Source organism: Gossypium raimondii, chromosome 13, assembly GCF_025698545.1.
Source record: "Gossypium raimondii isolate GPD5lz chromosome 13, ASM2569854v1, whole genome shotgun sequence".
Lineage (NCBI taxonomy): Eukaryota > Viridiplantae > Streptophyta > Magnoliopsida > Malvales > Malvaceae > Gossypium > Gossypium raimondii.
The window spans coordinates 17878-38393 of NC_068577.1; the positions used below are offsets into that span (position 1 = coordinate 17878).

Genomic DNA, 20516 nt, shown 5'->3' on the forward strand with positions numbered 1-20516 from the left:
TGCAGAAAGGAGAAAACAAGGTCCTTCAGATTTCAATGTTTGAATAGCATTTGATTTATATGTTCTTTTTTCATTAATTTCAAATTCATTAGAAATGTTTATTGATTGCACAAGTCAGAGAGGTGAACCAACATTTTTGTTAAATTGATTACCTTCATTGTTTAACTATTGACTTCACTTCCAAAATGACATGTGGTTTATGTACAAAGTTTAGCTCAAATGAGAAAAGAATTATAAATTTGTGGATATCAATTTAATGTGTTGCTTAATGATGATATTAGTGGGCATTTCATATCCCTCGGCATTTAGTAATGATTGAGTGTTGCTGAAAATGTGATTTCACTGATTTTCTACCATGCTAACGGCTATGTATTATTATCCTAATATATGCAACTTTTTCCATGATAGTTTGTATTCTCCTTATGATGGTAGGATGAGAAAGTTCCTTCATTGTGTTCCTTCTTCATGGAGAGGAATTGCTGTCTTCTTGAACATTTCTCGTGATAAGCTTTCCTGCAAAGATGATCAGGTTTGTTGTCTCTTCTTTGATCCATTGTTTCCAGCTCTTATCTCATTGTTATCCCCAAAGTTTTGCCCCCAAATCTGGTCCACCTTTCTTCAAAAGATATTTGGGCTCAATACTCCACTTGTCGCACTCTGCCAATACCAGGCCTTTTCCCGATTATTCCCCAAAGAAACCTACCGTCAAGGACTCAAAATTTGTGCATCAAATCTCAAATGCAATAAAATTATACCGTTCTGAGCCCCTGTCGTGTTCTAAAGCCTTATGAGTCCAAATTTAGATCTAATTATTTGATTTGGGTTCAGATGAACATTAAGGGTGAATATACACTTGTTTTGGATTTCTTTGAGTGGGCATGCTTGCATAGAGACCCAACACTCAAAGCCCGTTGCATTGTTTTCCAAATTGACACAGCTTCTAAAGATTTAAAAATGGCTCATCAACTTATTCATGACTTTTGGTCAAAACCTGATTTGGATATTGATCTATCATTCAGTTACATCCTTGACCGTTTAATTTATACTTACAAGGATTGGGGTTCAGATCCCAAAGTGTTTGATGTTTTTTTTCAAGTTCTTGTTGAACTCGGGTTGCTTGATGAAGGGAATAAGCTCTTTGACAAAATTTTGAATTATGGATTGATTATCTCTGTTGATTCTTTAAACATATATCTTAGCAAATTAAGAGACCATCTTGGTGGCTTTTGGAGAGCTGTAAAAGTTTTCTTTGAACTTCCTGATGTTGGCAGCTGTTGGAACACAGCGTCATACAACATTATCATTCACTCCCTCTTTAAATTAGGGATAATAAAAGAAGCCCACCGTTTACTCTTGCAATTGGAGTTGAGGGGCTGTTTTCCTGATGTTGTAACATACAGCACCATAATTGATGGATATTGTCATAGGGGAGGCTGCAAATGGTGTTAAGGATAATTGACGAAATGCAAAGTAAAGCATTAAAGCCCAACCATTATACCTATAGGCTATAGCAGCGTAATATATCTACTGTGCGAGATTGGTAAGGTAGTTCAAGCAGAGGAGGCTTTGAGAGAGATGTTGAACCAGGGAATACTCTCTGATAGTGTGGTATACACAACTCTCATAGATGGTTTCTGTAAGCTAGGGAATATTGCTTTTGCGTACAAGTTGTTAAATGAGATGCAGCGTTGAAAAATTATCCCTGATTTATTAACTTATACCTCTATAATCTGTGGGTTATGGCGAACTGGAAAGATGACAGAAGCTTGTAATGTCTTTCAAGAAATACTTGGAAGAGGGTTGGAAGCCGATGAATTTACATACACAGCACTTATTGATGGTTATTGCAAGGCAGGTGAAATGAAAAAGGCCTTCTCCCTCTATAATCTGATGGTGCAAATGGGGCTTATACCAAATGTTGCGACTTATACTGCAAAAATACAACAGAGAAAAACACATAACTCAAAAATTAAAAACGTAAAAAAAAATCTGACCAGTTTATACGAATGGTTAATTAATTTCCGAAAAATATCATCCTATTGCGGGCAATAAGAAAGTTCCGAACAAATCTAAATATTATCCAGACAAAAAAAATAACGACTGAAAAAGTTATTCAGACATTATTAGAAATAAAAAATTCTCCATATTTCAATGTCGGATAATTGACCCTAGGCACTTACGCTGCATCAAGATAAATAAACGACAAAACAAAAACAAAAAAGTGCTTCCCCTAAATATTAAAACCGTGGAACAATAGAGATAATTCATTAGCTTAATCAAATTGGATCTCTCTTACAACAACCTAAAATGAAGGTAAAAGTTGTGTGCAGGAAGTTGTATGACTACGTCCAATACGATCTCAAAGAAATAGCTTTCCCTTCTTTATTGCCTGATCCTCCCCACATCAAAAAGCGCCGCAAATTGACTTGGCACGAGCGCTTCTTGGTACTTCTCTTTTCCAATTTCTCTTCCGCAGTAAGAGTTTTGTTTGCTTATTTATTTCTGGGTTTTAATGATGAATGCTGTTAGATTCTGGGTTTCCCCCCTTCCTTTATATAATTGTATTTTTTTGATGGTTTATGTGATGGAGAAGCTATATTAGTACTGGATTGTAGTTTAGATATTACTGCCAGTTTAAAGAGCATGGCTCTTTCATTTCTCTATCATAGTAAAATAGTGAGCTTGGTTTGTAAATTAACCCTGTACTTGTTAAAATGTTGTTGTGAAAATATTTAATGTCAGATTCTCTGAAAATATTCCTTCTATCGAAAACAAACCCATATAATGGGAAATCATAAATGAGTCCTACGCAGGGGTTCCATAAAATTGAGAGAATTTTGAGACTGAACCAAAAACTTGTCCTTTTTATCCCACATTCAACTCTTACGAAAAAATAAAAACAATGCAGGGAAAGTAGAAAATTTTCAAACAGTTTATTATGCCTATTATTAAGTGCAGGTGCTCTAGTAACAAATTTCATCTCTCCATGTAAGATCTTGGTCAGAGACCTAAGAATTCATATTTCTCATGCACTGAAAACCAGTTAAATTATATTAAATAGGCATAAAGCTGGGGAACTTTAAACAGGCCTCGTTGAGATTCCAAGCAATGCATTTCACAAGGTTCATTAGTTTTCCCTATTCAAGAGTGTACTCCATTGATCATCGATGAAAGCCCACATGTCGGCTTTCGTTATTGAAGTTATCATGAAATACCTATATCAACTATAACTTCTTTATTTAGCCTGGAGGCCAGTTCATTTGGCGCCCTCCAAGGAGGTGGACATGAATGTGATACACAGATTGACCTGCAATAAAACACAACGTACTATATGAATAACGTTCTAAGCTCCATTCCACTAGTCTACAAATAGAAATGGATATTAATGTTTCTCAATTAAATAAAATATACAAGAGAAAGAATACAAACATCCTTTAGGGCCATCATTGATCACAATCCTGAATCCATCGTCCAGCCCTTCCTGTTTTGCAACAAGCTTTGCAGTATAAAGAAGGCAGCCAAGGATTTCACAGTGCCTCTCCTCAGCCTACAAAAGAGAACTCACAACCATAAAAATAGATCAAGGAATTATCAGCTTCATATTCCTATTTATTTTATTTTAATACGATGATTAGGGCCTACAGTTGTATAACCAGCAAATATCACTCCTAGGTACCACTAGCATATACCCGGTCCAAAAAACAAATCTCATCCCCGCCACCCTTTGTGCTTACCACGGGCACAATAATATCCTCTTAACTAATTCTTATAATGGGAAATCCGAAAACAAAAAGGTTCTCTTTTTTCAGTTCAGTATTTGGCTAGATAGGAGGCTCTATTAAGCCAGACTCAATAGCCCGCTTCAGCCAGGTCAGATTTCCAGAGATAAATTGGAATTCTGGTTTGGCAAATGGGTGGTAACATACTAGTTTTATCAAATGACAAACACAAAACCCTCAAACAGAAAGAATAAGAACACAAGTAAACCAAGCTCCTCGTTCTACAACAAAGTTTCAGAAGCAGATTGGGAGAAATAAAAGCGCCCAAATTGTAGGTCACAACATAACTGCAATAAAATTACAACCTAGGTTACAAAATGAAAGGAAACCCGTTCCTGGATAAGATGACAAAAGAAGGCACCTCAATCTTTCAGCAACAAAAGAAGCAAGCACATTTGTGGTCTAATCAATCACATATACAAGAAGCAAGTAGTGCAGTGGATGAAAACTTTGAAACCTGAGATTATTTGTTTTATGGTCTGACCGAAATTGTAATCTCCACAGTTAAGGTTAGAATATCATTCACAAATCTCAAAATAAGTAGAAATATCATTCACAAATCTGAAAATAAATAGAAATCACAACTATGTATGGTGGAAGATTGCACCAAAGTTGCAGCAGACTTTTGTCTTGTCACATTTCAGTAGGAATAATTATGCTTGTATATATTTTCTTCCAACTTTAATAGGCAATATGCATATTTCCTTATGGTCCGATGGCTATTGTTGGATACTCAAATATTGAGAATTAGAGTCAAGCCTTTTCTTTTCCTCTCTTTTTTTTTTTTTTTGTGCCCATTACCTTACAGAAAAGCACACCTAGATGCAGCAAGCATACGGGAGATAAAATAATCTGGCCTAAAGAGGATTTGAGGCACTTCTATTGTCTGATATTAAAGTGCTACATCTAGGTGCACTCCTTAATAACACTACAGAAAACCAACTAAAAATCAAACCCAAATTTGTCTAAACTGATTTAACAAAAAAGAAAAGGAACTACTCAAATATATTTTGGTCACCCTTTTTTTTTTTTTTTTGTTAATTTAGTACTCTTGTTAGCTCAATTTCATTTTGTGATCAGTCTGTTAAAATGCTTTAGTAACCAAACGAGAATACTGATGTGATCTTTTGATTGATATAATAACAATGTTAACCCCTAACATTTTACACAATCTATCAATTTAGGCCTAATTCTAAAAATTTTAACAAATTTATCCTTCAATGTTTACATACTTTGTCAATTTCATCATAATCTAAAAATTCAAAATAAATTATAATTATTCAAAATTTCAAATTAAAAATATATAAAATTTCAAATATATATTCAGAAATATAAAAGCAAATATATGTTACAAAATAAAAATAAAATAAAAATGTGTTTTTTATTGTTCGGTCATGTTTGGATTAAATTTAAATTTGAATAAATTATAATTATTCAAAATTTCAAATATATATTCAGAAATATAAAAGCAAATATATGTTACAAAAATAAAAATAAAATAAAAATGTGTTTTTATTGTTCGGGTCATGTTTGGATTGAATTTAAATTTGATGTTTTCTATATATTATCATTTCATTTTGTTTCATTTTACATTTTATTGTTTACTAATATTATTACCATTATTTAGATATTAATATCTACAAAAAAGAAAAGGAGAATGTTTACAGAATTATAAATTATAAATATACATTTGTCTGCGGTTGAAAGGGAGAAATCTTTATTTTAGAAACACTAATTGGCCAAAGAAGTTGACAATTGGGGTAAGGTTTTTTTTTTCTTTTTTTGGTGCGGGAAGTAATATTGTTCAAAATAGAGAGAAAAAAGGGTGCAGAGAGACTTTATCAAAGAAGAAAATAGAGTTTGATCTTCAAAAAGATTCTCAGTAACTCACCGCCACCAAACCAATACTCTCACTTAACACCGTCGCTGACTACCATTTTCACTCTGGTGCTCAAATACCCACATCACCCTCAACTCCCCATTACCCATCAAACACTCACTGTCTTGCTCATGCTTTTTGTAGCTTTTTTGTAACGCTATTCTTGTAAGTACAAATTAGAATTAAGATGGTACTCCCTCCATAACATAAACTGTGGAAAGTTAAGTTTTATAGGCTTTCTTATCAAAACTTACTACTTTATTGCAAATTATAAAAGAGCAAAATTACAAATATATATATATGGCCAAAAGAATTTTAATTGAGTTGGGAGTAATTTTCAAATAAGAACGATAATTTAATTTAATTCAATAAAGACTTGGATACTTTAGTTCAACATCAAAAGTTCCACAAAATAAAACAAGACTAGGACAAAATTTATGGGAAAAAGTAGAGATTCTAAACAGACCTGGTAATATTGTACACGACACAAGAAAAATAGCTAAAATACAATATTACACAAGTACAAAAGCATATCAAAATCAATATAACACCAATTATTTTAAAATGTCAAAACTTATAATAAATACATGACACCTTAAACATGATTATGACATAGAAAACAAATGAACAAGCCTTGGATACACAAATTGCAAATTCTAACACTAAATTATTTCATCGGACATCTTTGAGCCTTATGTTTTTTCATTACACACCTTACAAGTGTTTTAGTGATTGTAATAAGTTGATGGATTGAAATAACTTGGTGATGAGCTTTTTAATTCTAGATCGATGACATACTTTCTGTTCATTGGGAAGGTCATCTATTTTGACTCAAGGAAGGAGGGGTACATGCAATTTAACTCTAAAGACAATTTCTTCCAACAAGGATGAATAATGGATATTGCTTTAAGGTTTTATTAGGGTTTTTCATTGTACGGATATATTTAGAAGCTCAATTTATCTCATGGATTTATGGCCTATACCTATCAATACTTGCATATCAAGTTTTAAGGTTTTCCTCAGCATTGATGTTCTTTCAGTTCCCCACCTTCTTATAACCATCAATACTCTCTTAGTCTCTACCACCAGAATTTCTCGATACAATTTCCATTTAATTTCACTCCCATTTTCCTTCTCTTTCTTTTCCTTATACAGCATCAAGAGTGAGCAAAACACAAAAGGCAAATCAAATTGACAAAACTTGAGCAGCATTCTTTTAACAATACTCCATACCTTTTTTCCAAATTAATACCCAGCCATAATTGTAGTTTCCTCTATGATAGAGGGCATAAATGTTTACTGCTCAGTTAGTCGTGAGGACAAGAAAAATTGTACCTTAGACAAACCAGTTAGGCCATCCTTTGATTTTGGAATAATTAAAATGTGCGTAGGAGCCTGGGGAGCTATGTCCCTAAAAGCTAAGACCTACAAACAAAAAAAAAAGGCAAACAAACATAATGTTAGCGCAAATTAATGTCAAATAAACTTAAACCTAGCAGAAAAGAATTAACATATTAACCTAAAGAAACAGCAAGAATATATTCATGTGAACCTGCCCCAAACAGATAAATAAAGCTAGGTCATTCTCGCCGGTCAAAAAAAAAAAAACTAGGTCATTCTCACATGCAACTGACGAGGTGAATGCATGATTCATACAGAAAACAATAACATAAATTAACATTCACAAATAGAAATCGAACTAAGAGGTTAAAAAAGTAAAACTTTCAACTTCAGATTATAGTTTTGCAAACATAAACTATAATCATAGCTGAAGCTTTCATGCTTCTCTAATTAAAACGTTTGATATTTTGTTATCACGTTTCACTTAATGTTAATCAAATATCAGATATCAGCTAGTGTTAAAGAAAGGATAACACATTATCTTTGATTGTCACCTATTTAACTGCTCAACATGCCAAAAGCCCAAGCCAGCCTGACTAGAAGCTACAGAGAAATGAAAGGGCCTAACATCAAGCCTAACGCAAAACTAAAGGCTATTTCTTAGCAAAGTAACATGAGAAAACGTTGATCCATATTTGGAGATCAACCAAATCCAAACCAACCAAATTGACTAGGAAAAATTAAAAACCCTAACCCAAAACTGACACAAAAGTCGATCAAAGATTATTCAAACTCAAGGAACCTTTCCAAGTGCTACATAATTCTAAGCAACAGACTAAAAAGAAAAAGAAAGTTACAAAAATATGAACAAATGAAAGAAGATAAGATTCACTTGATAGTTCCAAATAAAGTAGTTTCTGAAGAGTCCAAGACTGAGTACGATAACAAACTGTTGATGACCTTCTCATCCAGATCCATATGGAATTAATCACAATTCTATAAAAATATTTGTAAAATATACCAAAGAGCTTAAGTTATGTTCTGGCATCTCCAAATTTCATCTAAAAATAATCAATGAAATACTGTGCAGAGACCAAAATATTGATTATATGTTTTTACTTATAAAATGGATAAGACAAAAAATGTATACATTGAATACTGAGATGCTAAAATAGTTCATACCATCATTTATCATCAATAATAACATTTGAAGAAAAGAACAATTAAGGCCATATTTCTTCTGTTACCAATAAAATATCTTTTACTAGAAAGTCATTTATCTCTTCACTAAGAAAGGGAGAAAAAAAGAAAAATGAAGATACCAAAAAGGTGTAAAGTACATGTGTCAGAAAGATGAAATGAAGCTGTAAAAGGGTTGTTGTAAAGAGCAGAAATGCATCACATTACAGAAGAGAAGATCCATAACACGTTTGACAAAGGAGAGACAATTTGAGAAGGTTGGTCGGTATTAAAAATGGAAAAAGTGTTTGGCTAGTAAAATAGAAAGGCTTGTTGTAAAATCTATACCAGGAGTGATAGCTTTAAAGCTTTAGGCCAATAGAAGCAAAATTCAAAGCTAATTAAAATTTTCTTCAGTGCAACAGTGAGTACCGATATTTCTTTGTTACCAAAGAATAAAATAATAAGGATTTTTCATTAAGGCAGCAATAAACAGCATCACATACGTCAACTTCAAAACATCATACCAAACAATCCCCTAGCTGCTAATCCACACACCCTCCACAGCTTCAATATAGTTACATACAATATCTTTACCTGATTCAAACCACCAACTCAAGCTTTGTTACATACAATATCTCTACCTGATTCAGCTCACCTAATCAAGCTTTATACATCAGGTTTCTAATTTTACTTGCGCATCTGCGGACATATTCCTGATTTTGCTAATGCCAACAACATTTGCATTTGTTCAATTTGGAATGGATCTTCCAAAGTTTCAGCTAGCATTCCTGAAAGCTACTTTAATCTATCAATGAGTGGCCTTCACCAGTTTTCATCATCAAAATGATCTAAAATTTTAAACGTGGTCCACTAAACTGCTCTTGGAAGTGATAACCTCTTCCCATTAACAATCATGAAGTCAATTGCATTCTTTCTAACTCTTACTTGAACATGAAAATACTTCCCTTCAAATGCTAACCTTACCTAATACATCTGCTATCTCATTTCCCTGAAAACATTTGACCAGCTGACTGATCCAATTAATGAACCTAATAATTTCAAGGCATAAGGCCACTTCCAAGTTCATTTCTTAGAATCCATCCTCTTAAATACACTAAGCATCCCTCAAAATTCCAACAAATTCTCATCTGTTACCCTTAGCAAGACCTCTAGTGAAAATAAATTTTAAAAAAAGACACAGCCCTTTATATAGGCAGCTCTTAAGAAAAACAAAAGAACCACTACTCTCTCATTCTAACTTAGAATGTGCTACCCCACAAGTCTCCATGCATTACTTTAGGCCAATAACGGGCTACTTGTCAAAATGCACAAGGACGACGTAGCTTTCCAACTTATAAGGGCAGGGGGTGTCTGCATTTCTATCCATTTTAAGATAAAAACTGAAAAGGTCAAAAGTAGTGCCTTTTGAATTGTTAAAAGCCAGACCAAGTTCTAGGTCGCGACCAGAATTTGGTCGAGGGAAATTTGTTTTAAGAAACAAATAGAATATATATATAATGAGCATCACCTGTTGTAAGAATTAAGCCATAGTTCAAGAAGGAAAAAAAAAGGGCCTGATTTCTAAAAGATCTTTCCAGCGTACAAATAAGCAGTGACTGAATCCGCAGAATTTAAAATCAGAAGTAAAAAGAAAAAGAAAAAAGATCAGCACCTTATCATCTTCATAAACCACGGTAGCTGGGATTTCCTTGTTGATGATTTTGTCAAATCTGTAAAAAAAAAAAGAGTAAATGAGAAGGAATGATCCCAGTAATTCACATCGAAGTGAAAAGGGAAGGAACATTTACTGTCGAAAATTATTCTAAAAAAAAGAATTCTTTTTTTCTAAAAGAAGAAATTGATTAATAGAAAGAGAAGGAGAAACATAGGGCTGGGCTAACATGGTAGGAGAATCAGAGGGTGCAGCAGCAAGGGCAGCTTCTTTCTCCGAAGCCATGAGGGAAGATGCCGGAGGCAAACGGGTTAAGTGAGAACTCAAAACAGACAATCGGCTCTTCTGTGTTTCATCACTCATCTATAAATATAATCACTAACCCTAGTTTCTTGCCTTTTTGCATCAGGTGAAAAATTTATATAAAAATTATATTTAATATAAAATTAGGTAAATCGCATAAATAGTCATCCAGCTACCAAAATTTTTTTATTTTAGGCACTTAAAATAAAAAATTTACAATTTAAGCATCCATCTTACATATTTCGATCATTTGACCACTCACTTAAAATCATAAACGGCAAGCTAACGTTGCAGTTAAAAATTGAATATAATAATAAATTTAGCTCTTAACTTTTACATATTAAATCGATTTAATTATAATTTTAAAATTAATCCTCAAAGTTTACAAATATTCTAAATCGATCTTAATCCTAAAAAATTAAAAATTAAAAACATTGAATATGTTAAAATATATACAAAAATATGATTGTTGACAAAAATATATAAAAATACAAAAATATTTTCAAAAATATAATAATAAATATTAATATTAATATTAAAATAATTATATTAATATTAATTAAAAAAAAACTCCCCACCCCACTACCCACATAATCATAAAGCTTTGTATGTATATAATTACATTAATTTAGTATCTATATAATTTATTATTGTTTTACTTTTTCTTTGTGGGGTCAATTGAATTCGTAATATTGTGTGGCTCCGGCCATAAGCACTACTTGAAAGCTAACTCTACTCTCTATTGACCAGAATATGATGATTTAATGAAATGTTAATGGATGTGAGAAACAAGAGGCTAGGCAAAGACCTATAACTGTTAAGGATGCTTTCAACGAGGCATTAGAGGAAGCCAGTATACTTGATTAGAGGAAACGAGGCATTAAACCTATAACTGTTAAGGATGCTTTCAACGAGGGTATTTTACATGGCTAATAATTGAGGGGCAAGAGATTTGGTCAAGGAAAGCTTGGACCGCTTCGTAGCTACTGCAGATTGGATCGAGTTATTTTTGAATTTGCTGGTAGGATTCTTGATTTAGGTGATGTTAAATCATAACCCAATATTCATGGACACATATGGCATAAAGAAATGAAATCTTAGAAGAAACTTTCGTTTCGATGCGTGTTGATTTGAAGAATTTGATCTGAATTTCAATTAAGTTAAAAATATTAAAAAATATTTTTTTATGAAAATAATACATAAACTTTTAATAAATATATTTTTATATTATTATTTCACTAATCACCAATGTAATCCGAGTTTGCTGATTGCCAAGTCCATCTGTAGTGAGTAGAACCAACAAGGGGCAAGGGCCAATCAAGGCTGTTTTTTTTTTCATTTAATCCACATATTTAATATATCATGTCAATTTTTTCAATTGTGTGAAGCTCGGGGAGAAAAAGAGCATTTATCTGGCTTATCCACAACGAGAGTGCAAAGAAATGGCAATGGCTCTCCTTAGCTTTAATCCACTTCACTGTCTCCTGTCTACACCGGTTTCTTCTTGCACAACATCCTTGCCCATTGCTGTTTTACCAAGTAAGTCACGTTTCTCTTAACTTGGTGTTCATTGGGGATTTTGATCGAACACCTCTGGGCATTGTGATCTCTTCGATAACTCGTTGTAACGTAAACTTCTCTTTTATCTTGTTTGAAAAGTTTTGCTACTGGTTGTCAGTGTCCAGGTTGCGTTTAAAACCCATTAATCATCCTCAATCAAAATGTTCAATTGGTAGACAAATTGTACCCAACAAAAAAAGGTTGGCGATGAAGGTACAAGCATCGTCTGCGAGTACCGATAGCGAGGCACAGCTTCCAGAAGAAACAAAGAAGGAAGCTTTGCCGGTTGAACAACTTCCTCTGGAGTCCAAGATGCAGCAGATGACGGAACAGAAGATGAAGATGAAGCTGGCAAAGAAAATAAGACTTCGTAGAAAGCGACTTGTTCGCAAGAGGAAGATGAGAAAGAAGGGACGATGGCCACCTTCCAAGATGAAAAAATTGAAGAATGTGTGACCTTAGCAGGTCTCCTACTGACCTTTTTGCTTAATTTCTTGTTTCTATTTGCTGAACTGAATCTCCTGTTATTCAATCCGTTTTGGTATTTTGAAAGGGATATGGCGTAGGCTTTAGTCCACAGTTGTATCTCTTTGTTCCATTTGTTAGACAAAAATGTCCCAAATAGTATACCTGCTTGATTTTGAGATTTCTTTGTTCCATTGGTATGTGTGTGTTGGGTTAATTTGGTTCTTAAATGCATATGATGGTTAATCTTGTGATGTTACTGAGAGTATACATGCAACATTTCAACTTGATTAGAACATGCTATTTTACAGACCTTTAACTATTTTCTATTTTTCTTTGAGACAAAGAAAAAAAAAGGGTGGTATTTCTGCTGCTTAAGATTCATTCATTTGGGTAATTGAAAACTGAATTTTGGAATGGATACATGTCATATGTCATCAAACTTAGGAGACACATATGGCTTTGAATTTGTTTGCTGCATTAGCTGTGACTGTGATAATAAATAGCTCTTCAATTATGCTTTGAGGTCAAAGTATGGAGACCTTTATACTACATTAGTCCCTGTGCGTTGGTTGATCCTTTTTGTTGGTTACGTACATGAAGTAGTTTTTAACAGAAAAAGTAAATGAAATTTTTAACGGAAGAATCTGTTTGCTTTTTTATCTAACCTATAGAAATTAATTTACTCATTTTTTTCAGTAAAAGGAGCAAAATGCAATTCAACCCCCTAGTACAAGGACTTTCATAATACTTTTACCAATCTCGATGACAAAAAAAGGAGGGTAATTGTGAACAAAGTGTTCATGAATGCAATTCTACTCATCATCCCTTCACCTTTCTCTTTTGTCTTTTATTACTTTTCCTTTGTTATTTGGACCATGGCTGAGTTTTTGCTTGATTGCTTTTAACTTGATGATTATGGACTATACGATTGTTAGCTAGAATAATTAAGAACCCTAATTTGAGATTATTGGTACTTTGCTAAGGGTGCTTGTTGCAATATAAGGTTTATTCATTCAAGTGTTATTCATGTTTAATACTTGTTATTTCTTGATCAACATTAGTGGGTAATTGAGTTAATTGCTAATTCTGAAAATGTTGCGATGAATGGACATAAAACTTAAATGATGCATGTTTAGTTTCTTTGATTTTAAGAGTTATGTGAATTTAAGTAAATGGTAAATGATGTTATGGATATTTGATGGATGATTTTAAGTGAATAATTGAAAGTAAGAAAGTGTGAATGTTTTTCTAAGAATATTTTAATTTGGAACTAATTATTTTGAATGATGGAATTGTGTACTTATTATGTTGAAGGTGATAAATATTTATTTTGAACATTACTTGGATGGGCCAGTTGAAAAATGATTTGTTAAGAGATTAATTTGATAAAAATTTAAGTAATGACTAAATTTTAAAATTTGTAAAATTTCGAATCCTAAAGTTTGAATGGTGAAATTTGAAAGTTTGATGTAGTATCTAAATTATATAATTATGAAATAAGAAAATTGAAAAAGTTTAACATAAAATAGTAAAACTTGAAATCATATGGATTAAATTATAAAATCTAATTTAAAAAGGTACTATTTTGTAAAAGTGTAGAATCTGAGGTATAGAGACTTTCTAGTAAGTTCTAAAAATTATAGGAGTGAAAATGAATTTATAAGTATTTAAATGGAATATTTAAGAAATTATTGAAAATTTTAATGTGATATTATTTATGTGTATTTATTAATAGATAGGGTAAGGTGTATTACATATTATAATTTTTATAATTTTATAAAATATTAATTTAATTGAAATGAAAATTGGAGGAGAGAATTTTAATGAAAATCTATTTTGTAATCACATCTTTCCTTCCAACTAAACCTTTTCTATTTCTTTCTTTATTATGGCGAGCATGAAAACAATAAAAATAATAATATAAGGTAAAAATGCAAGTAAATTTAAGAAAAACAAAACTTTGGGTCTGTATTGCAACACCAACAGGGTCTGTTTTAGGGAAATTGACCCTCTACAAATGGAATATATGTACGATGCAAAAGGGGTTGAATAAAAAAAATTATGTTTGTTTAATTGAAAAATTAAGTATTAAAAAATAAATATGAAAAATTAAGTACTAAATTTAAGTTATAAAATCTGTTTGATATATTATTTAAAATTAAATATTGAATATAATTATATTATTTGATAAAAATACTATAATATTAAATGAAATATAAATAAAATTTAAATTTTTTTATAAGGAATAAGTAGGTTAAGTTGCTGAAAAGATTATTTTTACTCTATTATTTAATTGGAGAAAAGATGATATGAAACTATGATTATATATCATCCGTTAAGTTGCTAAAAATATTAATTTTAGTTTAAAGAGAAAGGACGACTCCTTAATTCGCCAGTCACTTCATTATAAGATCCCTAATTATATATGTACAAGTAAAGTATATCCTACATTACATACAACTCATATAAATGAGCAAATATTAACTCAATGTACAATAGTTTGTTGATATTAATTAGTAGGGTACCATTTCGTACTACCTTCCAGACATGATTTAGAAATTGCAAGATGTTCTCAACTTGAGTTTGCTGGAGCCATCAAATGCTTGAGGCAAGAGCTTCACAAAACTCTCCAAGAACATTTCCCATTTAGATTCTCTCATATCCCCCAAATTTACACCACCTCCTCCACTTCCATTTTGCACTGAGAAACTCATGCCTTGCACAGTCCCAACTGCTGCTTTACCATTACTTTTTGCACCGTTTTCTATATGAACTTCGGTATCCTTGTACAGAGGAGGTAATGAAGCACATGGCATCAATCTTACAGACGAAAGTTTTGAAGGTCTCGGTGGCTTAGCCAAATTCAAAGGGTTCTGAAAAAGCTTCGGAATATCTGCAGCAATCTCATTAGAGGTACCTTCAATATCATTGTCGACTAGAAAAATTCCAGTGTCATCAACCTCGTACCTATCCATACCATCGTCAACTTCCGAAATACTTTCCTTGGCTTTTACGCAGAGAGTCTCTAGCATACTCATTTTTTCTTCATCACCCCGAAGCTCCCGAGTCATCATTGCGCCTATATCAGCTAGACAAAGGCCAGCACTAACAGCTTGCTTCAAGAAAATGGTGCAAAGGATCAGGACTCGTATCGAGGACTCCCTTAACAATGGAAGCTCTGTCCGCAAAATCTCCGCATCTTTATTTGGATCAAGATTCAGAATATACTCAGTTTCTGACTCCGAAAAAGGAACTAAGGCTTGAGGCCAATGCAACCATTCAAAGTAGGGATCATCTAGGCACTCTGGTAGGCAAAGACCATGATCTATAGGCACGAGCTCAGCTGCCTCGACAGCAAAATTTTCATGTTGACCTCTTTTCTTGACCAGAATGTTGCCTGCATGCCGGTCTAGATTCAGGATTCTCAGGTCGAATATCCCTATTTTATGGACTGAAGCTACGGAGAAACAAGATGACCCTAAGTTCCCTGCATCAAAGTCATGAGAGATGAAATTTTGTAGGGAGGCAATCTTATAAGGTGAGGCAGAGATAGCAGTTGCTTCATTGACATGGAAGGCAACATGGGAGATTTTTACAAGAGCTGTTGCTGGAACACCGGCAAAGCCACCATGATCGAGGAGATAAGCAGCCAACTCACGGATGCCTGTTTCACCTACGCGTATTGAACGATTTATTCCAGGTTGTCCCAGCATGGATCCCCCACAACCTTTTGGGTTATTGAGAGCTAAAGGTTCCTCGTCAATGGGCTTTGTTACAGCTATAGTTTCACCTCTGCGGTTACGTAAGAAGTAGGTACCACCAAGTCCATTTGATACCGGCACTGGTACTACCCCAGAGGCGATGGCCATGGCCACCTCAATGACAAGAGCATTGATTCTTGGCAGTCTTGGGCCCCCAATAATCTGAATCCTAGGATGGGTTGCATACTCTTGCTCCACATTAGTGGCAAAGGAAAGGCAAGGGGTGGAGAAGCTACGATGGAAATTTGCAACTTCAAATACTTGTTTCAAAGAGTGAGCAAGGTCTTTGTGGCCAACTTCAAGAATGTTGTACTCAAGTTGTGTGAAGGATTGGAGTCTGCATCTTTGAGATCGGTTGAACGGTTTGAATCCATGATGTTGATCAACGGCTACCGCCATTGTAAAGAAACTCATACACAGCAGTCAATCATACCAAGGACATATCTAACTTAATTCCTAGAGGATTATTAGTCTTTCCTAGGAGACCAGTCATCATGTATCTACAAATTGAAAGCATTTTGTTAGTACATGTCATGTGAAATCTCCACCTACACTGTATGCAATATACATGAATGTAGGTACCTGGTTTGAATTCATGTTGTGTGGGATTCATTTTCTTGGATTTGCATACAACCGATAGATACCAGATTAACCTTTACTTACTATATATCCTTGAATCCATCAAACCTGAAACCTTCTGTTTCCCTATTGATTTAAAAGCAATGGTGAAAACTTGATCAGATTCAACTTGAACAAAAACGCAAGGAAACATAAATCCATATAAAACCAGACCTATTAATTAGCCCCTCGCTCCTCCACTTAGAAATCGCCGCAATGTTCTGTACAAATTTAGAGGATAAACAATGACTCAGTAAATTTGAAAACTTTTTCGATTATCAATGAAATGAAAGAAGAAGATCCATACCCCGAACACTGATTAAGGCATTCAGGGAAGAACAGCATCAGGAGCGGGAGAGAACCAAACAGTCACCGGAAAATAATATTTCCTGAAGACCTCACCGCCACTCCCCTCTGTGTTTTGTTTCTTAATTTTTTTCTCCATTTTCATGCGTCCTTTATGTGTATATATATATATATAACAATTTGTTTTGCTTTTCCCTCCTATTTTGTTGCCAACTACCTCCATCTTATCTCTTCCCAATCTTCAATGTTTTCTATCTTTGGGGTTATATTATTAGTTGCTTTTAGCTTATTTTTAATGCACCGTCGGGATTTGAAAGTTAAAACAGACGCACCACAACGATCTTGACCACTGCTTAAGATCCGGACTCCATTTCCCATTACTACTATTATCGCGCTTTCCTTGTTAAAACTCATTACCACCTTTCAGAAATTTTCTTTTTGACTCTCATAATTACAGAAATATATGTTTTTATGCCAAAGCATGGTCTTTCAAACTGCTTCAATCTTATAGTCTTACAGCTATCAGGCCCTGCATTTTCATTTAACATTGGCAATGCGCAAGAGTATCAAATGATCTAGATAAGCTACAAACTCACTCCATTTCTAGTTCCACGGCTCATCAACCATGCTCCAAACACCAACCTTGTCATCTATGAGACTAGTATCTGTACAATGATTGGATAACGGTCCTAAACCCCTCACTGAGTTTGTATTTAGTTGGTAGCACCCTCATCACAAAAGCCACACATTACTTAGAATACTAAATCCCAGCTTAAGCAAGAAGAGTCTACTATGCTCCTCCAAACACCACAAACCAATGCCTTTTATGTTAGAAAACCTTGTCGCTCAAGAAACGAAATTAAAAAAAAAAAAAAAAACAAGACTTGAGGCATGAATCACAATCACTTTATTTAACATTTTATTTTGCCTCTAGGATACAAGTAATAAATCAACAAGGTATGTGTCCTTGGATATATACCTTTTGGCACAAGCTATGTTTTTCTATTACATTTTTTTTATAGAAAAATAAGTTTCTTCAATTTGAGAAGAAAAACATGTAATTCAATTATTCTGATAATGCAATAAAATAATAATTATTTCAGAAAATAAAAAAAAATATTATTTTACCTCTAAACTTAAGTTAAAGTGTCAATTTTTAAAAAAATATAAATACAAGATCCAATAGAAAAATCCACCTACTTAGGACCCTTTTGGATGGGCATTTATCTCTAGTGTGGTGCGTTTAGCTTTCTTTTTGTCTTATGTTACAGTATCTAATATCACTGTCATCGCTATTTTTTCAGTAACCGTAGATAAACGCGCCGCTAACTGCCTCTGTAAGTATACGGATCAGGTTGTAATATAGTTTACAATGAAGTAACGAGCACTCCGAGGATCATATCCAAGGGAGGTGAGCATTAATTTAATTCTAAGCTAAGCACAAATAGATCTAATTACTAATCTAAACAGATTATATTACGAAGAAGTATAAGAGAGGAATTTTTAGGGTTTTATGGTAATAATAAAAATAACAAAAGTAAAGAAATAACGAGAAAGCAAATAATGAAATTTATCAAATCTAATCATGGATAATTAGCTCACTTCGGTAATCATAACTAATTGTTGCTTTGGGCTTCTTGTTCAATCAACTAGTCGATACCTCAACAGGATCTTCTAATCTTCCACATTAAAATATGGAATTAGACCATATTAAAATATGTTGGACGGTTAGTGAATTGTTTTTAAATGTTTTATATGTTATGTTATATTTATTTTATAATATATGTTAAAATAATAAAAATAAAACAAATAATAAAGCAAAAAGACAACCATTTTATTTTTTTCCCACTTTCTTCAACCTCATGACCGAATATCCATAGTTGAGAAGCAAAAGTTTTGGCCAAGCTTATTTCAAGCTTGCATGGTATATTTTTTTAGTCTGTTTTAATAATTTTTACGTTTTTGATATCGTTGTATATAGGTCTAGTTAATCCGAGCATTAATTTATAAAACAGTTAAATGTTTCGACATGTGCTATTGTTGAATTTATGAGGTTTTTGAAGTTTTATGATAGTTTTGTAAGTTTAATAGCTAAATAATATTACTTTGTAAAGTAAATTTTATTGGTTTGGATTATTAAGAATTTAGTTGTTACAGTTGTAAAATCTCATGAAAATATTATGAAATATATAAATATATGGGCCGTTCATGAGAGATAAAAATCGGCTAGCTTGATTTAAGCTTAGTTGTGCTCAATTTGATAGTTTTGGGTTTAGGGATTAAAATGTATAAAGGGTAAAGTATCAAATTTCTAAATGTGACAAAAAGATTTAATTGCATAAATTAATTGTTTATTTGGTTTGAATAGATTTAATTAAATTAAACTGCACTTTAGATTAAAATCTTAACGAGTGGGGATGGACGAGGAAAAGAGAAAATTGTCGATTAGTCCCTAAAAGTCAAATTGTATTACAGGTAAGTTCATACTGTTATATTTGGTTATAATTCATTATTAAATGTTGTTAATGATATATATTTATACATATTTAACACTGCTGAAATGAATTTGGTTTATGTGAAAAATACTGAGTTTCTGAAATAATTACGATGGATCGAGATAAAGTTTCATACATGATATTTCTGTCTAGCTTGGATTGGTAACCTTACATATATGCATAGCCCTGACCGGACTATTTTTCTGTGTTGTCATTAGTTTAACTCGGACAGGTAACTTAATACATTTATTATGTATCTGATTAGCTCTTACTAGCGTTATCTATTTCTAGACTTATGTATTTAATACTTTTACAAAGATCTATTGGAAGAATAAATGTTATTAATCATTTGAAGTATAAAGAAAACAATGTATTTAGGGATTATCTAGTTTAACAATAAACATGATTTTTTACTATTTTGTTTTTATTTTTAATTTACACATAGTTTATTTAATAAATTTTTATATAGAAAGCGTGATAAATATAGGTAATATGTAAACATTGAAAGTTAAATTTTAAAATTAAAACCAAATTGACACCATGACCATGTGTAAACGTTGATGGGTAAATTTGTTGTTATGCCAATTTTAAAAGCTATCATGTTATCTTTCCGATAAACATTTAACGACTTGTGACTAAAAAATAATGTTAAATAGTTTGATAATCATTTTGTATTCATAGTTGTGTAACTAAAAAACTTACTAATAACTCTGTGACCATCAATGTAGTTTACCTAAAAGATAAAAACTATTATATTATTAAAAAGAGTTAATTAGTCAAACATTCCCAATTTATGACCATCATTTTAAATTGGTCCCTAAACTTTAAATCATTCGGATTACATCCTTAAACTATTAATGTTATATCAATTAGGTCCTTCCCTAATAAAATCATTGATTTAATCGTTAAATGACATATAAGATCTTATATGACATAATTTAAAATGAAAAATTTAAGAAAAATGAATATTGTAAAAATGAATGTTTTAAAAAACTTAGTTTTGAAGTTTTCAAAGTTTTCACGAGTTTTATCGTTCACATTTTTTTCAATATTACTTTATTTTTAGTTTTACTTGTTATATGGCAACATTTTATTTTTTTAAAATCATTCATTTAAAATTTAAATGCATAAGATTTGAGTATCATTTAATTG

At 32.5% G+C, this 20516-nt stretch overlaps 3 protein-coding genes and 1 pseudogene across 4 annotated transcripts; 2 read left to right on the forward strand and 2 right to left on the reverse strand.

Moving 5' to 3' along the window:
• The first annotated feature begins 432 nt into the window (after positions 1-432).
• Positions 433-2052, forward strand: LOC105781269 (pentatricopeptide repeat-containing protein At1g05670, mitochondrial-like; annotated as a pseudogene).
• Positions 2053-2914: 862 nt separating this feature from the next.
• LOC105782027 (14 kDa zinc-binding protein) lies at positions 2915-10251 on the reverse strand. Its single transcript, XM_012606526.2, has 5 exons — positions 10083-10251; positions 9854-9911; positions 6994-7083; positions 3430-3547; positions 2915-3307 (listed from the first exon to the last, which is right to left on the reverse strand). Exons 1-5 carry the CDS (start codon positions 10214-10216, stop codon positions 3240-3242), a joined length of 468 nt encoding a protein of 155 aa, XP_012461980.1. The 5' UTR covers positions 10217-10251; the 3' UTR covers positions 2915-3239.
• A 1269-nt stretch (positions 10252-11520) lies between these two features.
• On the forward strand, positions 11521-13201 carry LOC105782028 (50S ribosomal protein 5, chloroplastic). 2 transcript variants are annotated; one of them, XM_012606531.2, is made up of 3 exons: positions 11521-11695; positions 11835-12181; positions 12881-13201. In XM_012606531.2, the coding sequence occupies exons 1-2, from the start codon at positions 11599-11601 to the stop codon at positions 12170-12172; spliced, it is 435 nt and encodes a 144-aa protein (XP_012461985.1). In that variant the 5' UTR covers positions 11521-11598; the 3' UTR covers positions 12173-12181; positions 12881-13201. The 2 variants fall into 2 exon arrangements, with proteins under 2 accessions (XP_012461985.1, XP_012461984.1); XM_012606530.2 differs by lacking the exon at positions 12881-13201 and having other exon boundaries at positions 11835-12362.
• Positions 13202-14555: 1354 nt separating this feature from the next.
• On the reverse strand, positions 14556-17006 carry LOC105781108 (phosphatidylinositol 4-kinase gamma 1). The gene is made up of 4 exons (XM_012605686.2): positions 16871-17006; positions 16738-16784; positions 16528-16650; positions 14556-16445 (listed from the first exon to the last, which is right to left on the reverse strand). The coding sequence occupies exon 4, from the start codon at positions 16357-16359 to the stop codon at positions 14737-14739; it is 1623 nt and encodes a 540-aa protein (XP_012461140.1). The 5' UTR covers positions 16360-16445; positions 16528-16650; positions 16738-16784; positions 16871-17006; the 3' UTR covers positions 14556-14736.
• Between the last annotated feature and the right edge of the window lie 3510 nt (positions 17007-20516).